A 22,055-nucleotide genomic window follows, 5' to 3' on the forward strand; every position below is an offset into this window, starting at 1 on the left:
GAACCATGACTGTGCGTAGTGCTACCAATTGATATACCTTCTCTGCGTTGGGAAATAACATAAGGTGTTAAGAAAAAGATCAATTGCTACCTTGCTTCCCCACATTGCTTCCCATGATATTTCTAATCGAGGGGAGAGGGATTGTAAGGCTTTAACCAAATAAAATAAGGCTCCAAGGGCTGCCAAAATTCACTCTACTCATTTTACGCTGCCTTTAAACTCTCTATATAGGCAAAACGGCGCCATTACAGATACGTGATACATTTTTTTTAAAAATTAATTACCGCCGTTATTGGGATAAATTTGATAACCCTACCTTAAGCCTAAACTAAAGACTCTGGATAAGTGTAACATATTATGTCGGTAACGTTAAATACAATTAGAAAACGATTAAAGTAAAAAATATATATATATTAAAAAAAGGCATGGCCGATATTTTTTTGCCGATTCCGATACTTTGAAAATGACCTGATCGGACCCGATCAATCGGCATCTGTATATAAAATTCATATTATTATAAGTACAACTCTGCATAACATTGTGTTATTTTTAATTTTAAAGAGAAAAGTAATATAGATCAATTTACAATAAAGTGTAAAAACAACAACAATAAATCATTCTGTAAAAATACACTCGATACATTTTTTGACCGTTTAATCAAATCAATAAATAATAATAAATTCAAATTGATTAGCAACATCAAGCATGAAGACAATATGTCAAACAATTAGACTGAAAAAACAAAAATGAATACAACAAAAACGACATGGCAGTGGGCAGAGGGACCGTTTTTATTTTTGCTGCAGGCAGTATCAGCTCCTTTGCTATGGTGTGGGGTTAATTTGTACTGAGCAACTTGGTATGCCACCTTATATGATGCTAACCGTGCTCGCTGGTTTACTGATGTAACACTGACAAAGCGGGAGGATTGCTGGCAATATTTGGCACTCGCTGAAAAAAATCATTCCTGCTGTCCGCTGCGAACATTTTTAGACAAAGTAGACGGACTGGTCTTTCCTCGTCTCCCACTGTACTAAAAGACAAAGCCAAAAGCTAAATGCTACATATGCTTCGTCATATTTCCTTGTCTTAGCTTTTCATATCTCCAGTGCTCTTTGCTGTGTACTCGTTTGGTTCAAAAGTACACACGCTGAAAATGAAAGCGACACTGCCGCCCACTGAGCGGATGTGCAATTACACTTTCTTCTAGTATGATAAAAAAGAATGTTCCCCAAGGTCATATGCGCCACTCCCAGCATCGCTCTGCGCCCCCCTGGGGGTGCCCGCCCCACTATTTGAGAAGTACTGTCTTAAAGAATCTTTTAAAAGGAACCCTGAGGGGGGCTTGCTGATTTTTTCACAACTTGCTAAGGCTAAGTTCCGAGACCGCTGTCATTTTTTGAGGGGGAATAAAGGAGATAGTACCTTTTCTCATAGGAACCATCTAACTCTTTGCATTACTTAATATTATCAATCAGGGAATAGTATCGTTACTTGTATTTACTGTTTGACTGTTTTTATTACTCTCACACACCCAATATAAAAAAAACAGCACTTATAGCATAGTTTAAGGAAAACAAGCAGAAAATAAGGCATAAAAGATGCACAGCGCCTTCTTATCATGGAAGCCCAACGTGTGCGTCATGAGCAAGATTGACACACCAACTCTCGCAATCTGTTCTCCCGGACAGTCCAGATCAAATGGCGGGACGGTCTGTCCCATCACAAGGAGCACCGGAGAACACCCGATATCCAACTGATAACACGACTGACAAGACTCCAAGAACCCATTTGATGCCGAGGTGGCAAAATCCACAACCCTTGTTTCCTTACACAACAGTAACTCCCGAATCCTACGTCCAATCCACAAACAGACAATAATCCCAAACACGCCCTTCTTCCTGCCCACGGCCCGCCCCGCGAGAGCCTTCAAAAGACTGAATGTTTAACAAAGCGTTGTCATTTTTCTTGGGAACCTTTTGTTGACTTCTGATATGGTGACCTTGGAACTAGCTTGCCTCCTCGCCTGAGTCTGTGTCTGTTTCACCTTTCTGTTTGATCACTGTCGATCTGAATAAATTGTCAATTTGTTCTCGGTGAGCCTTCTTTAAACCTTTCAAAATGAAGTCAGTACAAAGGGTTAAGACTATGGTGAACGCACGGAGTTTGGCCTTCTGGCCGGGGTCATCTCTCCATTGTCTGCCCACAGACACATTCCAGTCGAATTGCAAGAGGACTTTTAATCATTGACAATGTGACACACAAGCTGACCCGTCATGATAAGCTGTCATTTGACTATGGAGGAGGACTGGAAAGGCTGGGAAAACGAAATCTCCACTGATCTCAACAGTGATTCATGCTGACTGTCTTTTTTTTGTGAGACAAGAAGGACTTTATCTGCACCTCGGCTGGGGGGAAATTCAACCTATGCTCATAAAAAAGGGAAGTCATACAACACATGTTACAGACGGTGCTACGGGATCATTTGGTGGGCTTAAATAGTTGCATCTGTGTTGTTTCCATTGCATAATGGATGATGGCCAGGTACAGTAGAGAGACAACAAAAGACAGACGCGCAGTTCATTAAATAGACTGTGGAAATAAAAGCACCCTTATAAAAGAAAGAGCAGCATGACTTCTTGTGAAAGTGATAAAAGATGTCTGAATTTAATTAGGACTTCTTTTATGTTGAGATAAGGAAAGTATTGCTAACATCAATGACAACGTGCAGCAAGGAGGGAAGGAAGCTTGAAGCTAATTAGAGGCCTGCTGTGTTATGTGTTTACATCACTTGCCAAGCTTGCTACAAATTGCATGATTGCAATGAATCATTGTGACATTTATTTGGATTTACCAAGTCCATTTGTTTCCACCTTGCCAGCAGGTTTCTGCCTATAGTATTTCGATACATTCCGCACACATTTACACTGCATCCCTGCAGTTTGTCAGATAATGCTCAATTTCTCCCAGAAAATGATTGCAATTACAAATGCTTTGGTAGTAATATCTTGAATTATTTTGCTTGCAATGAAAAAACACGAAAGTCAATGAAAAAAAAACTAAATCATCATCATTTTACACAAAACTCCAAAAATGGGCCGGACAAAAGTATTGGCACCCTCAGCCTAATACATGGTAGCACACCCTTTAGACAAAATAATTTCCGCTTCCGGGATCCATCAATGAGTTTCTTACAGTTCTCTACTGGAATTTTAGACCATTTGTCCTTGGCCAACTGCTCCAGGTCTCTGAGATTCTAAGGGTGCCTTCTCTAAACTGACATGTTCAGATCTCTCCACAGGTGTTCCATGGGATTCAGGTCTGGACTTATTGCTGGCCACTTTAGAAGTCCCCAGTGCTTTCTCTCAAACCATTTTCTAGTGCTTTTTGAAGTGTGTTTTGGGTCATTGTCTTGCTAGAAGACCCATGACCACTGAGGGAGACCCAGCTTTCTCACTTTGGGCACTACATTATGCTGCAAAATTTGTTGGTAGTCTTCAGCCTTCATAATGCCATGCACACGGTCAAGCAGTCCAGTGCCAGAGGCAGCAAAGCAACCCCAAAACATCAGGGAACCTCCGCCATGTTTTACTGTGGGGACCGTGTTCTTTTCTTTGAATGCCTCGTTTTTTGCCTGTAAACTCTATGTTGATGCCCTTTCCCAAAAAGCTCTACTTTTGTCTCACCTGACCAGAGAACATTCTTCCAAAACGTTTTTGGCTTTCTCATGTAAGTTTTAGCAAACTCCAGCCTGGATTTTTTATGTCTCTCGGTCAGAAGTAGGGTCTTCCTGGGTATACTACCATAGAGTCCCTATTCATTCAGACACTGACGGATAGTATGGGTTGACACTGTTGTACCCTCGGACTGCGGGACAGATTCAACTTGTTTGGATGTTAGTCAAGGTTCTTTACCCACCATCCGCACAATGTTTCGTTGAAATGTCTCGTCAATTTTTCTTTTCCAGGAGGTTAGCCACAGTGCCGTGGGCTTGACACTTATTGATGACACTGTGCACGGCAGACACGGGAACATTCAGGTCTTTGGAGATGGACTTGCAGCCTTGAGATTGCCCGTGCTTCCTCACAATTTTGCTTCTCAAGTCTTCAGACATTCTGTAGTTTTCTTTCTTTTCTCCATGTTCAGTGTGGTACACACAAGGACACAGGATAGAGGTTGAGTCAACTTTAATCCAATTTTAACTGGCTGCAAGTGTGAGTTAGTTATTGCAACCCCTTGTTATGTGCCACAGGTAAGTAACTTGTGCTGTTAATTACCCAAATTAGAGAAGCATCACATAATTTTTCAATACCAGTACTGCCAATACTTTTGGCTAGCACTGTTTAGTCATGACTTTCGGATGAATTTTTTATTTGATTAATAATGTATCATCATCCAGGTCCTTACATGCAGTCCTCCCATTGACTTCAACCTGAACGGCTTTAAGTGCCCTCGAGCCATTGGACGGGTTTGACAGTAAACAATCCATGAGCACAATAGTGGTCCTAATATGGTGCTGTTTCCCTACTCACAGTGGTGTGGGAAAGTAGAACACAATACGGTCTTATTATTACGGCATAGCCCTAAGATTAGACTATGAGTGATATCTAATAGATTTGGGGCAAACTGTCGATAACATTTAATGAAACTACAAAACATCTGTGTGGCATTATCGTCCAAGGCCTTCCTCTACAGAAGGCTACGTCGACGCATATCTGTTAATATTTACATTTCTGAAGGATTGCCGTCTACTCGGATTACGTCCACAAGACTGGTCTAGAATCTCACCCTATTGTTTCCTCTATCTAACCGTGCATGGGACAAGTTTGTACGCCGTCCTGAGAGAAGTGGAATACTGGATGTTTAGTATGCAGACTCTCCTCCATGTATGTTACTGGGTGACGTGTAACATTAAACCCACACACAGCCCCCCAATTAGCTTGCATCTTTCCTTGCTCTGTGTGAGTGGAGAGAGAGGAGAGAAAGAGAGAGAGAGAGAGCAGACAGTTTTTGACTCACTGCTTTAAGTTTATAGGCAGACGTTCTTGGCTTGGACGCCGCGCTCATGTCAGGATTAGGAGCCGGGGACGCGGGATACACCGGCGATCTGCAGGTCCTAATTGACCGACCCGAGCCAGATTTTCTCCCTGGTCAGGTAGGACTGATATGACACTGCATTCCGATGCAGTCTGATATACATCATGCAGCATGTTTGTTATTAAAAATCCCACGAGCCTTGTGGAATCTACAACACTCATTCATGTTTTTCAGGGGACAAAGGATAGATCCACTTCACTTTTTGGAACTTTTTCACATGTTTTATATACATTTTGAAGATGCACTTAAACCTTGAAATATCCAAACACACATTCGGTCAAAGTGCTTGGATGGATGGCAATCCTCACAACAAAAGTAGCTGACTTTTGAAGTCTAAATGACTGACTCTACTTGCCAATGTGCAATTCTGCTGATGCAAGCGCGTCTCGCAGCCATCCCATTCGCGCTCCCACAAGGCCAAGATTTCTTAAACAGGAAAGAAGAAAACATTTCACGGTGGCCGCATGGAACTGCCTTGATTTACTAGTCTGTCCTTTGTGACGGATCCAGATAAGAAGGTCTTGTGAATAAGTGGGGGCAATTTTCAGTATTATAACCATGCCCCCTTAATCTTATCTATAAATGATATTAGAGAATTTGGTCAGTGTTACATAATGTAGCCGTTCAGCATCCTTTTTGTACTATTTGACATGTGTACTCAGCTTAATGCAAATGGACAGGGAGCCCCCCGTGTGAGTAAGATTTCAGCCACATGTGGTTTCAGCTTGGAATTCAAGAGAAAGGAAAAAGGCTTAACTTGCAAGTGTGTGTTGATTAGTTAGCCTCATATACTTCTAGTCTTGCTGCTTCAGCTTATCGCTTAAGTAAGCAACTTTCTTTATTGTCCTGTGTTTATTTGCCATCTTAGTCCTACGACACTGCCCATTAAAACGCCAAAATTTAGGTAGTCGATAGTACCAAAGTCCATCCAGGTGTCTTGTATTCATCACCCTTTATCAAAAAGGCGCAACCCCAAAGTGCCAGTGATGACCCACTGAGTCATTGATGAATGATTTGAACGTACCGGTTTCCCACCCGAGACAAAATCCAGATGTCGAAGGGTTTTTAGAGCATTAGTGCAGCGGCCAAGACACTAGTGGGGGTGGGGGTGAAGCTGAAACCAGCTTTTTGCTACAAATATACATTGACTGTCCCAGCACAAAGCAAAAACATGGAACAAGTTGTTCTCTGAGGGAAAAGCGGCTCTATAGTAGTTTCATAAAACCAATTAGATCCGTCACATCGTGTCAAAAATGTCTATCCCTATTTGCGGAACCAAACAAATCTGTATTCAATTAAGCAGGCATCCTCTTTCAAGCTTGCTGAGTCCACATACTCGTTCTACTGTAAGTCTGCATCATCACATCCGTATTTTATAGTCCCCCCGCTCAACCGAGAAAGAGATCATAAACTCATTCCGTTCTTTTTTGTAATTAACCCCAAAGTACCATTGCTTGCTATTAGAAATGTTTATGGGCCTTGTTCTCCTTCAGTTGTGTTTGCAAGCAGTCTCTTTATGGTTCTACTTTCTTTCTTTCTTTGTGCAACAAAGTGGCCCTTGTGTCAGAAGGGCTCCCTGTGGATAACCGTGTCATGTTCCAAGTTACTGGAGCATGAGGAGACATTTTTAGGGGAGCAGGACTTTGACTAAGCACCTCAGACACCTCTCAGATTGAAAGAAAACCACATGTTCACTTGAGTTCACTTCTAGGCTCCTTATAGATGTTCTGTCCATTGACTCATGTCCTTCCTTGTTGAAAGCCAGAGATTTGAAAATGGTTTTCAAAGATGTAAGCTCCTTCCATCTGTTTCCTTTGTCCTTAAAGTGTCTTTCCCACACAGTTTTCCTCCTGTAGGTGGTATGATGATGTCTGTTTCTTGGGTCTGCTGACGTCAAATGACCCATCAAAAGCCCCGAAACATCTCATAGGCACAGCAAGCACGCCGTGGAATTTGTCTTTCTTGCGAGGGAAATAATCCGACGATACTTGAATCAAAGTGGGCAGTTTGTCCAAAGCGGCAGATTTCACTCTATATATGGCCACACATCTGCTTTTTAACTTTGTTTTTATAACGCATCTGTAAATTGTATTGCTTTCAAATCCATGGGTAGAATTTATTACCAATTGAACTCTCCCATTTTCAGAAACAATGGTTTCGCAATCCCTCCGGCCGACGAGCGTAAAACCGTAATCATCCTCCCTCCTGTAAAGGAGTACATGTTGGCAGTGCTTCCAGAGCTGGCAAATGTTTGCAGGAAAAAAAAACGTCCAATGTCTTGACAGTTTTCAGCTAATATAAGCAGTTAACACAAGGACCCTGAAACATGTCAACTAATCATGCGGTATCGACAGTCAAATATGGCAAAAGCAAACACACCGAAAGACATAAGAAGGATTAAGTCTCTACAACTAACAAAACATAATAAACGATGATTGAAATGATTAAAATAGATTTGTAAACCCCTTACATAACTGTGACTACGGTCCATAGATCTTGTTCTCAAGGATTAAGTAAGTTTTGTACAAAAAGTAGCATGAAAATGTCCATTTTCGGCCCACAAAAGTATTATACAAGCTCCCTCTGCGCTCAGAGTTCGAGTGGTATTTAAAGCCCACGTCCCCGGAGATGAAAGTGACCAAAGCTCTAAGAAAAACATTGAAACGCAAAAGCAGTCGGGACAATAATACTAGCCTACGATGGCTAATTCAAGCCGGTGAGGTCACGAGGTGAACCACGTCGGCTTTAGCGGCCAACTAATTCAATCGCAGATGAGTTGCTGCGTAACAGCTGTGAGGGCAAATGACCTGCGTCAGTTCCGATGGCTCGGAAACACTTGACCGGCTATAAACAGAATTACAGTGAAAAGAGTGATAATGTTTCACTGCTGGGAAAGACGATATTTTGAGAGAGTATGATTTACAAATAAAAACAACCCAGTTTTAATAGCATTGTAGGCGTGTATAAAAACTGTCAACAACATCAGACAAAGATAATAAAACTCAGTTGTACACGATTAGGTGGAACGTCACTATAAGTCAATGCAAGTGACAAATGAGGGTTCATGGTTGTTTCTTGCAAGACAGGGAAGAAAATTAATCCGCATATATACATTCTCAGCTGTGTCTGTCTGTTATTCACACAAAAGGATCATCTACAGTGACGGGCTTGTTCCAGTGTGCTAGACTGTCGAGGGGAGGGTTGCGGTTTTGTACAGTTGGAACTGACTCATTCTGCAGTTTCGAGTGTCGATGTGTGATGCTTGGAAGAGTTTTCTTCTTCTGATCGCAAAAGAGTCACTAATTTTACCATGACATGCAAATCCAATTTAAACAGAAAACTTAAATCAACTTTCTGTCCTTCTCCCTTCCAGCTGTGACAACCTCATCACGCCGTCGTCCAAGGCTGACCCGAGAACCGTCCTCTCCCAACATGCGTCTCCTCGCCTCATTGTGCCTCTTGCTGCTCATCCGGTTTTCCGAGCCCCGCAGAGGTCCGCGATCCGGCATCGCTGAGTGGGGTCGCACGCGGGGAAGGGGAAGGCCCGGCATCATGAAGCGCCAAACTCAGCAGTGCAAGGAGTACATAGAAGCGGGAGAGAAGTACCTGGACTGCCAGGACAGGCAGTTGACGACCGTCATGCAAGACTGGCCCAAAGATATCCACCACCTGCTGCTGGCCAGGAATAAAATCCAGGCAAGTACAAGCAGGACATAAGACACATAGCACCTGCTGCAGTTCTGATACAAGCCACAGCTTGTCTGTTCTACTTTTATGTCGCTAATGAAGATCTCCGGATGCATTTCCACCCAGGCGGTGGATCTGACCTCTCACTGTGACCCAAATAACAGCCAGTTTGTTGACAGCATGAACATCTGTGCATCATCATTGGGGGGCTGAGATCAAATGGAAATCTGGCTGTAGCAGAAATGCACTCATTGAATGAACAACCTTCCCTTTCTGTTCCAACCACATACACGTGTGTTGGCTTTCAAAGAATGACATCCATTTGTTTTTTTGCAAAATGGTTAGGTTTACTGTACCTCTACATTGTTGCAACTTTGTTATGATAGGAGTGGGTGTTTTGAATTCCTGGACTCCTTGACAGTAGTTTTCCAATGACAACAAATCCCATATCTCCTTGTTTAGGTTCTGCGGGACAACATGTTCTCCCAGTTCACACAACTGAAGAGTCTGGACCTCCAGCAGAACGACATCTCAATGGTGGAAGACAGAGCGTTTAACGGGCTTTCAAAACTCAGGACGTTGCTTCTACAACACAACAAACTAAAAACGGCCACTGAGGAACTCTTGCTTCCCATGCCCCGCCTTGCCTACCTCCGACTTTACGACAACCCCTGGAGCTGTCACTGCCCGTTGGACAGCCTGCTTAGGACGCTGCAGGTGCCTAGTAACCGCAACCTGGGCAATTACGCCAAGTGCGCGGAGCCTCTTTCGCTGAGGGGCCAGAAGTTGAAGAAGCTGAACGTGGACTCGTTGTGTGCAGGTGACAACCAGGTGGATGAGACTCAACCTAAACCACCCATCAAAAACACAGTGGTCACATCCATGTGTCACACCTACATGCTCCCTAAACCTGTACTGGACTGCAGCTACAAAGGTGAGATTGGCTGTGGGCACTGACCATAAAATTCTGGAATTACTGAAGAATGAAGGCGACAAAGGTTGAAGAGGGTCCAATTGACAAATGTTTCTGTTTGAGTCCTTCATTATCTTAAAACTGTTTCCATGTTGTTTCTCCTTAGAGAAACACATACAGTGGGGCAAATAAGTATTTAGTCAACCGCCAATTGCGCAAGTTTTCCTACTTGAAAAGATTAGAGAGGCCTGTAATTGTCAACATGGGTAAACCTCAACCATGAGAGACGGAAAGTGGAGGAAAAAAAAACAGAAAATCACATTGTTGGATTTTTAAAGAATTTATTTGCAACTCATGGTGGAAAATAAGTATTTGGTCAATACCAAAAGTTCATCTCAATACTTTGTTATGTACCTTTTGTTGGCAATAACGAGGCCAAACGTTTTCTGTAGCTCTTCACAAGCTTTTCACACACTGTTGCTGGTATTTTGGTCCATTCCTCCAAGCAGATCTCCACTAGAGCAGTGACGTTTTGGGGCTGTCGTTGGGCAACACGAACTTTCAACTCCCTCCACAGATTTTCTATGGGGTTGAGCTCTGGAGACTGGCTAGGCCACCCCAGGACCTTGAAATGCTTCTTACGAAGCCACTCCTTTGTTGCCCTGGCTGTGTGTTTGGGATCATTGTCATGCTGAAAGACCCAGCCACGTCTCATCTTCAATGCCCTTGCTGATGGAAGGAGATTTTCACTCAAAATCTCTCGATACATGGCCCAATTCATTCTTTCCTTTACACAGATCCGTCGTCCTGGTCCCTTTGCAGAAAAACGGCCCCAAAGCATGATGTTTCCACCCCCATGCTTCACAGTGGGTATGGTGTTCTTCTGATACAATTCAGTATTCTTTTTCCTCCAAACACAAGAACCTGTGTTTCTACCAAAAAGTTCTATTGTCGTTTCATCTGACCATAACGCATTCTCCGAGTCCTCTTCTGGATCATCCAAATATTCTCTAGCGAACCGCAGACGGGTCTGGACGTGTACTGGCTTCTGCAAGGGGACACGTCTGGCAGTGCAGGATTTGAGTCACTGGCGGCGCATTGTGTAACTGATAAAAGCCTTTGTTACTGTGATCACAGCTCTCTGTAGGTCATTCACTAGGTCCCCCCGTGTGGTTCTGGGATTTTTGCTCAGTGTTCTTGACGCCACGGGGTGAGATCTTTCATGGAGCCCCAGATTGAGGTAGATTATCAGTGGTCTTGTATGTCTTCCATTTTCTAATAATTGCTCCCACGGTTGATTTCTTTACACCAAGCGTTTTACCTATTGCAGATTCAGTCTTCCCAGCCTGGTGCAGGTCTTCAATTTTGTCTCTGGTGTCCTTCTCCTTGGTCTTGGCCATAGTGGAGTTTGGAGTGTGACTGACTGAGATTTTGGACAGGTGTCTTTTATACCGATAATGAGTTAAAACAGCTGCCATTAATACAGGTAAGGAGTGGAGCCTCGTTAGACCTCGTTAGAAGAAGTTAGACCTCTTTGACAGCCAGAAATCTTGCTTGTTTGTAGGTGACCAAATACTTATTTTCCACTCCAATTTGGAAATATATTGTTTAAAAATCAAACAATGTGATTTTCTGTTTTTTTTCCCCACATTCTGTCTCTCATGGTTGAGGTTTACCCATGTTGACAATTACAGGCCTCTCTAATCTTTTCAAGTAGTTGAACTTGCACAATTGGTGGTTGACTAAATACTTATTTGCCCCACTGTAGAATCAGTGCAGCAGCATCACTTAACACGCCGATAATCACTCAACAAGGCTTTTCTCTTATCTTGCTTTCACATTTCTGCCAACTGCGTTCCCTGTAAACAATGACCAACCTTTTGGCTCCCTCTACTCATGTACAACACTGAACCCATAAAATATCTTTGAGCTTGATTCAACTGCCAAAAAATATCTTTCGCGTCATTTTTCACAGAGATCAACAAGCCAGAAGCCCACAAAGCACCTTCTGTGTGGTTCAAATGGTTGAGGAAGGATGGTTAGCATATTTTCCAAGTACTTCCACAGATTGGCGTTGAATGGAGTCTCTATCTAAATCCTTACATGGATTCCCAGCAGTTTTGCTTCATTTCATTAAAGACTCAATCTAAAATGTGTTCTTGCTGCACATAAAGTGGGGCAAATAAGTATTTAGTCAACCACTAATTGTGCAAGTTCTCCCACTTGAAAATATTAGAGAGGCCTGTAATTGTCAGCATGGGTAAACCTCAACCATGAGAGACAGAATGTGGAAAAAAAAAACAGAAAATTACATTGTTTGATTTTTAAATAATTTATTTGCAAAACATGGTGGAAAATAAGTATTGTGTCAATACCAAAAGTTCATCTCAATACTTTTTTATGTACCCTTTGTTGGCAATAACGGACGCCAAACGTTTTCTGTAACTCTTCACAAGCTTTTCACACACATTTGCTGGTATTTTGGCCCATTCTTCCATGCAGATCTCCTCTAGAGCAGTGATGTTTTGGGGCTGTCGTTGGGCAACACGGACTTTCAACTCCCTCCACAGATTTTCTATGGGGTTGAGATCTGGAGACTGGTTAGGCCACTCCAGGACATTGAAATGCTTCTTACAAAGCCACTCCTTTGTTGCCCTGGCTGTGTATTTGGGATCATTGTCATGCTGAAAGACCCAGCCACGTCTCATCTTCAATGCCCTTGCTGATGGAAGGAGATTTTCACTCAAAATCTTTCGATACATGGCCCCATTCATTCTTTCCTTTACACAGATCAGTCGTCCTGGTCCCTTTGCAGAAATACAGCCCCAAAGCATGATGTTTCCACCCCCATGCTTCACAGTGGGTATTGTGTTCTTCGGATGCAATTCAGCATTCTTTCTCCTCCAAACACAAGAACCTGTGTTTCTGCCAAAAATTTCTATTTTGGTTTCATCTGACCATAGCACATTCTCCCAGTCCTCTTCTGGATCATCCAAAAGCTCTCTAGCGAAATGCAGACAGGCCTGGACGTGTACTTTCTTCAGCAGGGGGACACGTTTGGCAGTGCAGGATTTGAATCCCTCGCGGCGTATTGTGTTACTGATAGTAGCGTTTGTTACTGTGGTCCCAGCTCTCTGTAGGTCATTCACTAGGTCCCCCCGTGTGGTTCTTGTTATCATTTTGACGCCACGGGGTGAGATCTTGCGTGGAGCCCCAGATCGGGGGAGATTATCGGTGTATGTCTTTCATTTTCTAAAAACTGCTCCCACAGTTGATTTCTTTACACAAAGCGTTTTACCTATTGCAGATTCAATCTTCTCAGCCTGGTGTAGGTCTACAGTTTCGTCTCTGGTGTCCTTCGACTGCTCTTTGGTCTTGGCCATAGTGGAGTTTGGAATGTGACTGACTGAGATTGTGGACAGGTGTCTTTAATACCGATAATGAGTTGAAACAGGTGCCATTAATACAGGTAACGAGTGGAGCCTTGTTAGACTTCGTTAGAAGAAGCCAGAAATCTTGCTCGTTTGTAGGTGACCAAATACTTTTTCTCCACTCTATAATTAGGAAACAAATTCTTTAAAAATCAAACAATGTAATTTTCAGTTTTTTTACCACATTCTGTCTGTCATGGTTGATGTTAACCCATGTTGACAATTAAAGGCCTCTCTAATCTTTTCAAGTAGGAGAACTTGCACAATTGGTGGTTGACTCAATACTTATTTGCCCCACTGTAGCTAGTTAAACAGAAAAAATACATGATGGTTTTCATTGTCAAAATCTGAAGCAATGGATGCATTAGTGACAAAACGGCGAGTCGACTAATTAACTTACTATCTTGAATGAACTTGACGAATTGACACAATAACTTGCACTGCTCCAAATTACAGTGATTGAGCCAAAGAGAATTGCAAGTATGTCAACCAAGCCCACATCGGGGATATGTTTAGTAAGGATAAATTTGGAAACCTTATTTTCTTTCTGCACAAGACCAGAAAGAAATTAAGCCTTTTTTCATTTCCCTCCGTCCTTATTTTCCTACCTCCTTTCTAAATGGCGCCGCCCCTGTGGTTTGAGAACTGCTTCTCTGAGGTGAACCACAGCAAATTTCAGGCTCCACGTCATTCTTAGCACTGGGACTCAGTCGAGAAGATCCCAGAGACGTACTCTTCTACCCAAGAGCATACTGGAGAACACTTTTTTTAATTAATAGCATTATTCAAAACCAGGACACTCTGCCAAAGTTACTTGGAGGGAAAAGAAAATTGAATCGAACGCGATTCTGAGGAGGATGTAGCTTCTGCCAGGTTCTGAGACGTTGCCTGGTCTTTTCAGAACTTGACTTCATGCAGTGAGTTATGAAGCGGATGTTTGACTGCAGGGGCTCAGGATTCCCTATAGATGAGCACTGCTGACTTTACACTCTGCGCTAAAACAATTCTGGTGTGTAGCTACTTGTGCAAACATAAAGCAAGACGTCTTGGCTGGAAAGATTTTAATCTGACAAAATTTGGGCATAAATCCAAAGCACAAAAAAATAGTACACTAGGTAAACAGTAAAAACCATGTGCAATAACAACCCTACAAACTCAGAAGTCAAGCAAGTTGATGTAGGCCATATGGATTAATGACCTTCCTGTGCAAATAAATCATCAATGTATTTATGCTACCTCTCATGTTTGCGCGGAACATTTGGCCATTAGCCATCTGTATACTGACTGTCCTTAACCGAACTGTTCTTAAGTGAAAATAAATGTCGTACAAATTTGACACAGCACACAGAAGGGTGTTGTTAACAACTCTGACAAATTACAGATTAGCAATTCGATAAAATTAAACAAGTACCGTAATTTTCGGACTATAAGCGAATCCTTTTTTTTGCATCACTTTGAATTAAAGTCCAGTGTGGTTTATTTGTTGATTTATTTGTGTTAATAGGTAACACTTTAATTGACAGTGTCATCATTAGACTGTCATTGGCATTACTGAATGCTCATGACGGATGTCATTAAGTGTCATCCGGCAAATTATGTCACTAACTCCATTTATGTCCAGCTTGGATTTTTTAAATTCATTCAAAAGTTAGATAATTTGCCAGATAACACGAAATGAGATCTGTTATGAGCATTCATTAATGCTCATAACAGTGTCATGTCATAATTATGATTGTCTTAATGCAGTGGTTCTTAAATGGGTTCGATCGAACCCCAGGTGTTCAGTGAGTTACTTGAAGGGGTTCGGCGGAGGTAAAGATACGCTGTCAATTTCAAATATGAATCCTTACGTCGCTGGTTCAATCCGGCTCGAAGGACCAATTAAATGTCAAGTTGAAATATGAATCCTTCGGTTGACAATTATAAAATTACCCAAATTAAGGAGAGAAGGCACCTAGCTTTTGAGAACCTGCGCAAGGAGGATGGGAGGGAACAGTACAATTCAATTCTAGACTACACTACAGTGTTTCCAAGATCGTTCTAAACCTACCTCTATCTTGCCCTTTCTTTTTATTTGGGTTGGCCTTAGCAACAGATGAGTGTCTTGCCCTAAAGGAAAATTGGGGAAGCAAGCTGGCGACACCCCTTAAACTTGTTTGACTATGTGTGTATTGTGTATTTATAAGCAAATATCAAATAATTATCTCATCAAATGCAGATCACTATTTCCGTACGCTGATTAAATCTAAGCAAAGTAGCATTTTTAGAGCAGGTTTTGGACTGGTTTACTCCTAATTTACAAACTTAATCTATTTTAGTTTAATTCCTAGTCCTCGAGCTGATAGGAGGAGGAACTGGTTTGCTCAGTGGAAGGTTGACTCGCACTTGGTATGACTGAATACAACAGACCAATGGGCAGCATGGTCTCAAATTTTGACCTGTTTATAAAACATGCTGTCAAAAAAAGACTTTTGTATGGGTATTTGCTAAATCATTAGCTTGCTGGCTTTGATATATTGGTTTTGAATTTTTAAAAAATTGCTTTATTTTTTAATTTTGAAGGGTTCGGTGAATCCTCATGTGAAACTTGTGGGGTTCGGTACCTTTAGCAAGGTTAAGAACCACTGGTCTAATGGCAGTCTTATGGAGCCACTGTCACATAAAGTGTTACCAGATACCATAACTAGCAATTAATGAAACAATTAGAGCAGTAACTGGATAAATAATTAGCAAAGAACATGAATTTTGATTGTTATTGACATCTGTAGTGCTGCAATGCATGTTAAGAGGCATGTTGGACAACAACAGTGTTGACAGCAGGTGGCAGCAGAGGTTGACTACCCTCCCAAGGGAGCAGTGATGGCCAAATGATGCTTTTGAAGCAATTGGTTCAAAGCTTCATGGTGGTTCATTTGGTCTCAAAAGTGTTACCGGCTAATATATTTTGGTTTAAATATCCCATAATACAGTGAGGACAGCTGTGGCTTATAGTCCAGTGCGACTTATCTATGAACAAATGCCGTTTACGTGCCAAATTTGGTGGGTGCTAATAGTCAGGTGCTACTTATAGTGTGAAAATTACGGTATATAAAACGAGGCTTTAAAATCTATTTTGCTATTCTCGCGCTTTTCTCCGATTGCCGTGCGCGTTCATCGAAAACTCCAACGTCGGAAATTATATTCCTCGACCACAGCTTCTCTCTTGGACCGTCTAACTGAGAGAGTCAGTCTCAGAGTCTTTTTGCATAGAGATGTGCCAAACACTTTCCAGCTGTCATCTGCGAATAGGCTGTGAAAAAGCTGCAGACACACTAGAGGGAAAGAAGTGGGATTCCCTTTCGTATGCAAGTCTGTGGAGGAGTATAAAACCTTACCTTAAAAGTCTGCTTGTACAAAAACAGCTTTCGAGGTGCATATCTGTAACCAGACTTACGGCACCACGCCGCCATGATAACAGCTTTCAACATCTGCATCGGTTAAGTGTGTCTATAAAGTCGGCAACATCTGCACTGTAAAAACGAGCATTCTTCGGACTAAATTACAACATCCATGCAGGAAACTACACACGGACAAAAGATGAAAACGCAGGCATACAAATCTGCTCTGTGAATTACGTACATCCGTTCACCTGCAAATGGTTTACTACACAGACAATCAGCCATGTTTAATTTGCCGCAACAAACACTGAGGAGGCCACAAACATATTTTTCATTATTTCATCCAAAGCCTTGCATCTGAAAGTGTACCACAAACAATCTTCTGGATCCGTTTGTCATGCGTAAAGAAGATGCAGAAATCTTCATTTCAATCTCGAGTCTTAACAATGAAATCTTAAACACCACCAGTGCCGGGGGACACACACACATTTAGAGTATCAACTACGTAATTTCCTGCATTCTGGTGAATCTTTACACACTAATTTGTGCATTTTCTGCATTAATTTAAGTTGAAAATATATGTATGTAAACATACAGCGTATAAAGCAATAATGGACTGATATCATCTATAAGAAATGTACTGAAGGCCATATTTTTACAATCTAAATATATATTTAGTAGAAATATTCTCTTAACAAATACTATAATGAATGACTTAGAATAAATGTTTTAACTTAACTATACTACAGTATACATTACAGCAGGGGTCCCCAACCTTTTTTGCACCACGGACCGGTGTGATTTGGGTCTTTTTTCATGGACCGGTGTTTTGACAAATTTTGCAACCCATCAAAAACTGCAACTATGCGGTTCTGCGCATGCGCGTAACATTAAAAAAGGCCGAGAATGCAGCGATTCCAAAGTAAACACTACAAACTTTCTATAAAGAAAGGAAAATTAACTTACGTTTGATCGTGGATGGACAAAAGTTCTCTTCAGACCCATCCTGCCATGTTAGCAGCACAGCGCTAGCTCACCGTTAAGGCCTTAGCCATGTCGTTTAGCATTAATTAAGAAGCCCGCTTCACAAAGATGGGATGTTGGAAACTGTAGCAAGGTTTTCTGTGTTCTCGTAGCGCTGTCAGGATATTCCGGAATGACTTTAATTGTCTCAAATGTACGTTTAAGGTCGCCGTCATTTGCGATCTCTACAAACTGATCCCTGACATGCTCGAATCACTCGGTTTATTCACAAACGGGTCACGAATCCACTCCTTCGCAGTTCGTGGGTCTTCGAGGTTATAGGCTCATCTTCTGGGTCGTCAGGTGCCCTTTTTCGCTGTAAAAAATCTCTCCAAAGACGTCTGTTTTCCAGTCATTTTCGCTAGTGTGGGGGAACAAATGTGCTGCGCCCGGGGCTTAGTCATACGTTATTATGGAGGACAAGCGCACATAGATATATTATACATACAAAACAAGATGTACTGCTTGCAGTCCAATCAATGGATTTCTATGACGACCAGTGTTGTCACAGATTGCTTGAAAAAGTAATTTAATTACTGATTACGCCTCAAAAACGTAATCTAGTTACTTTACTGATTACTTCATTATCAAAGTAACTAAGTTACTTTAAAAGTAATCTATCAGTTCCTTTTGCCCATTTTTCTCCCTTTGCCGCCTCAACATAAGAATGACAACAGAAAAATGTCATCACATGTAAATGACTTTCCGATGATTGAATTTAAAGGTGAATATCAGAATGTCGCGCTAGCTTAGCCACTCCGGAGCCCTGAAACTAATAAATATCAGACAAAGTGCTTGGAATTTGTTGAAATCAACTCCCCCGACCAATTAAACCCCGCTAACTCTAAGATTAAGCCTAATGTAAAAACTTCTGAATTTCGGGTTATGGTTAACAGCATATCATTGCCAATGTAAAACAATGCAAACTGACTGCACAAAATTGCAAAGGTGGTGGCGGGCGCGGATGCGTGTGCACAACCCGGAAGTACTCCTCTCAGCACACACGCGGTCAATTTGGCCACAAAACGTGGCGACAACTAAGCACTTTACACTCAATCGGACTTAAAACACATCCCACAGAGGCTATACGAACACATCACCTCACGGCATAAATGTGCAACACGCATATGGTGTAAACAAAGCTTGCCAACTTGGAGCAATGACTGCCCGTCGTTGCTCCGGCAAAGCCACGAAATGGCCGCGCATGTAGGCGGTCCAACCTTTTGCTGATACCCTCCAGAATGAATGAAAAGTACTCACCTTCATTCATGGATATCCACAGATCAACATTCCCTCGCAACGTCTCAACACTCGGCTCGAATGTCCACCCGCCTCAGTCCCACAACACATATGACGCGAGACCAAAACAGGAAATAGCTAAGAGGTTGTCATGGAACCAGTGCTTGCTAAGGGTTTGCCTGCTGTACTGATTATTTGTAAGCTAAAAGTGGAGCAAACACTAGCTAGCAAACAATTACAGTATTTCATTATGGAGTAGGCTTAGCTGGAAACTCACGATCTCTACTATACGCTACAGCTCCAAAGCGAGGTTCCTTGTTAACAAACTAAATTCAATTGATGACAAACTAAATTCAATAAATTCTTGACAAACTGGATTCAAGCCGATTAAAAAAAAGAACATTTCTACACCAACTTTCAACATCTGTAGGATACCAAAAAATGCCGTCATTATTTGGAATTCATGTTTTTGAATAGGTGAATGTCGCTCATTGAGGCCGGGAAAATCCCGTATTTCTTACGGAGTTAGCTGGGATCTCGCTTCAGAGCTTTGTAATAGACATCGCGAGGTTCCAGATGGGGCTAGAGTGGGCTAAGATAACAGGTTAATTTTCAGCACTACACTGACACAAGACACCAACCTTCCTGTGTGAAGTACTTTGTCACATGCTGTTTGCCTTTTTTACCCCTCTCCTGTTTTGCTTTCTTTTCTTTCCTCTTTTAACACGATTTTTGTTTTGAAAACATTTCTGCAGTACCGCGCCCTCCAAGTCATTGACTGGCGTAAATGCACACCGCTGCTCCCGGTTTGATCGAAGAAAGGGCGGACCAAACCATTTAATGAAAATACGGAGCTTATGGGCAATACATATACTCTCGCAGTGTTTACTTTTTGCCAAAAACAAAACAAGACTCCTATTAAAATTATAATGATTAATATTTAAATTTGCAAACGATTCCCTAATGTTCCAATTTTATTTGTGGGCCCCATCAGGGCATGGGCCCTTAGAATCAATGTCAATTTTCACCCCTATACAGCGCCCCTGTCCGGACCTCAGAAACGCCTTTTTTGTTGTCGAGGAAAAAGAAAAGAAAAAAAGGAGAATGTTGATCAACCCACGCAACATCTTGAAAATAGCTAGACTCAGACACATCGGATCTTTGGGGGCTCCTGTTGACTCCGAAGTGACCTGTGGGAACTTGTGATTTTATAAGACGCTGACAAGACGGAGAAAACAGATGCAAAAAAAAAAAAAAAAAAAAAACCGAGGTGGATGCAAAACATGTTTGGATAGAATGTACAGTACTTGTCAAAATCATTGATGTAACCAAAATTTTGGAGATTCTCCTGATAAAACACTTTAAGCATGGTTCATACCTCAACAGAAACGTGTAATTCAAAAGTACACCCAATAATTAATAACCTCAAAATATATTTTTATCCTGAGAGGATTGACTATAATTGCTTCAGTTTCCATAGGAATTCATGTTATTATAATGCTCCTCGTTGTATGTCACAGTATTACAGATCACACATCTGTGTTACATTTATGGTTTCACTATTAAATGCAAGCAACTGCAAATGTATCAGCCACACATCCAACTTACCGCGACACCTGGAATAACGACTCCACCTTTTCCTCGCAGGTTTGAGTAACGTCCCGTCCGGGCTGCCTTCCGACATCGTGAAGATGGATCTGTCCGGCAACAACATCAAACATCTCCGGCCCAAGCACTTCTTGCAGTCCAAAGACCTCAAGCTGCTCAACCTCAGCAGCACCAGCCTTAACCAAATAGACCCAGGTGCCATTAAAAAACACGCATTCAAGAACATAAGGGATACAGTCGCATGGTCAATTTGACATTTTTATACCATACTAATGATGAATGTTTTTGGGCCAAATTTGAACCTGGAAAAAACATATTTCTTTTTACAGTACAGTGTATCACAAAAGTGAGTACACCACTCGCATTTCTGCAGATATTTAAGTATATCTTTTCATGGGACAACACTGACTAAATGACACTTTGACACAATGAAAAGTAGTCTGTGTGCAGCTTACAGTATATAAAAGATTTCATTTATTTTCCCCTCAAAATATAGCCATTAATATCTAAATCCCTGGCAACAAAAGTGAGTACACCCCTTAAAAACTACATCCCAAAATGTCCAAATTGAGTACTGCTTGTCATTTTCACTCCAAAATGTCATGTGACTCGTTTAGGGCTGCAGCGATCGAATACACTCACCGGCCACTTTATAAGGTACACCATGCTAGTAACATGTTGGACCCCCTTTTGCCTTTAGAGCTGCCTCAATTCTTCGTGGCATAGATTCAACAAGGTGCTGGAAGCATTCCTCAGAGAGTTTGGTCCATATTGACATGATGGCATCACACAGTTGGTGCAGATTTGTCGGATGCACATCCATGATGCGAATCTCCCGTTCCACCACGTCCCAAAGATGCTCTATTGGATTGAGATCTGGTGACTGTGGAGGCCATTTGAGTACAGTGAACTCATTGTCATGTTCAAGAAACCAGTCTGAGATGATTACAACTTTATGACATGGCATCCTGCTGAAAGTAGCCATCAAAAGTTGGGTAAATTGTGGTCATCAAGGGATGGACATGGTCAGCAACAATACTCAGGTAGGCTGTGGCGTTCCAACGATGCTCAATTGGTACCAAGGGGCCCAAGGAGTGCCAAGAAAATATTCCCCACACAATTACACCACCACCACCAACCTTAACCGTTGATACAAGGCAGGATGGATCCATGCTTTCATGTTGTTGACGCCAAATTCTGACCCTACCATCCGAATGTCGCAGCAGAAATCGAGACTCATCAGACCAGGCAACATTTTTCCAATCTTCTATTGTCCAATTTCGATGAGCTTGTGCAAATTGTAGCCTCAGTTTCCTGTTCTTAGCTGAGAGCAGTGGCACCTGGCGTGGTCTTCTGCTGCTGTAGCCCATCTGCCTCAAAGTTTGACGTACTGTGCATTCAGAGATGCTCTTCTGCCTACCTTGGTTATAACGGGTGGTTATTTGAGTCACTGTTGCCTTTCTATCAGCTCGAACCAGTCTGGCCATTCTCCTCTGACCTCTGGCATCAACAAGGCATTTCCGGCCACAGAACTGCCGCTCACTGGATATTTTTTCTTTTTCGGACCATTCTCTGTAAACCCTAGAGATGGTTGTGCGTGAAAATCTCAGTAGATCAGCAGTTTCTGAAATACTCAGACCAGCCCTTCTGGCACCAACAACCATGCCACGTTCAAAGTCA

General features: G+C 42.0%; 2 protein-coding genes across 5 annotated transcripts in view; one reads left to right on the plus strand and one right to left on the minus strand.

Moving 5' to 3' along the window:
- Positions 1–22,055, minus strand: part of ccdc146 (coiled-coil domain containing 146) — a 124,127-nt gene that overhangs the window by 96,554 nt on the left and 5,518 nt on the right. For all 4 annotated transcript variants that reach the window (XM_057855067.1, XM_057855069.1, XM_057855066.1 and 1 more), the window contains exon 2: positions 20,376–20,551. In XM_057855067.1, coding sequence (XP_057711050.1) covers positions 20,376–20,551 — 176 coding nt within the window. The remainder of the gene's footprint in view (positions 1–20,375; positions 20,552–22,055) is intronic.
- Positions 4,976–20,557, plus strand: LOC130928460 (leucine-rich repeat-containing protein 17-like). The gene is made up of 5 exons (XM_057855072.1): positions 4,976–5,155; positions 8,471–8,793; positions 9,247–9,501; positions 9,605–9,718; positions 20,415–20,557. Exons 2-5 carry the CDS (start codon positions 8,530–8,532, stop codon positions 20,418–20,420), a joined length of 639 nt encoding a protein of 212 aa, XP_057711055.1. The 5' UTR covers positions 4,976–5,155; positions 8,471–8,529; the 3' UTR covers positions 20,421–20,557.

This window comes from Corythoichthys intestinalis, chromosome 13 (assembly GCF_030265065.1).
Source record: "Corythoichthys intestinalis isolate RoL2023-P3 chromosome 13, ASM3026506v1, whole genome shotgun sequence".
In the NCBI taxonomy this organism is placed as follows: domain Eukaryota; kingdom Metazoa; phylum Chordata; class Actinopteri; order Syngnathiformes; family Syngnathidae; genus Corythoichthys; species Corythoichthys intestinalis.

Coding starts and splice junctions, on each gene's coding strand:
- LOC130928460 (XM_057855072.1), top strand. CDS start 8,530: ATGCGTCTCCTCGCCTCATTGTGCCTCTTGCTGCTCATCCGGTTTTCC. Junction 8,794..9,246: donor TGGCCAGGAATAAAATCCAG/GCAAGTACAAGC, acceptor CTCCTTGTTTAG/GTTCTGCGGGACAACATGTT. Junction 9,502..9,604: donor GCCTGCTTAGGACGCTGCAG/GTGCCTAGTAAC, acceptor CGTTGTGTGCAG/GTGACAACCAGGTGGATGAG.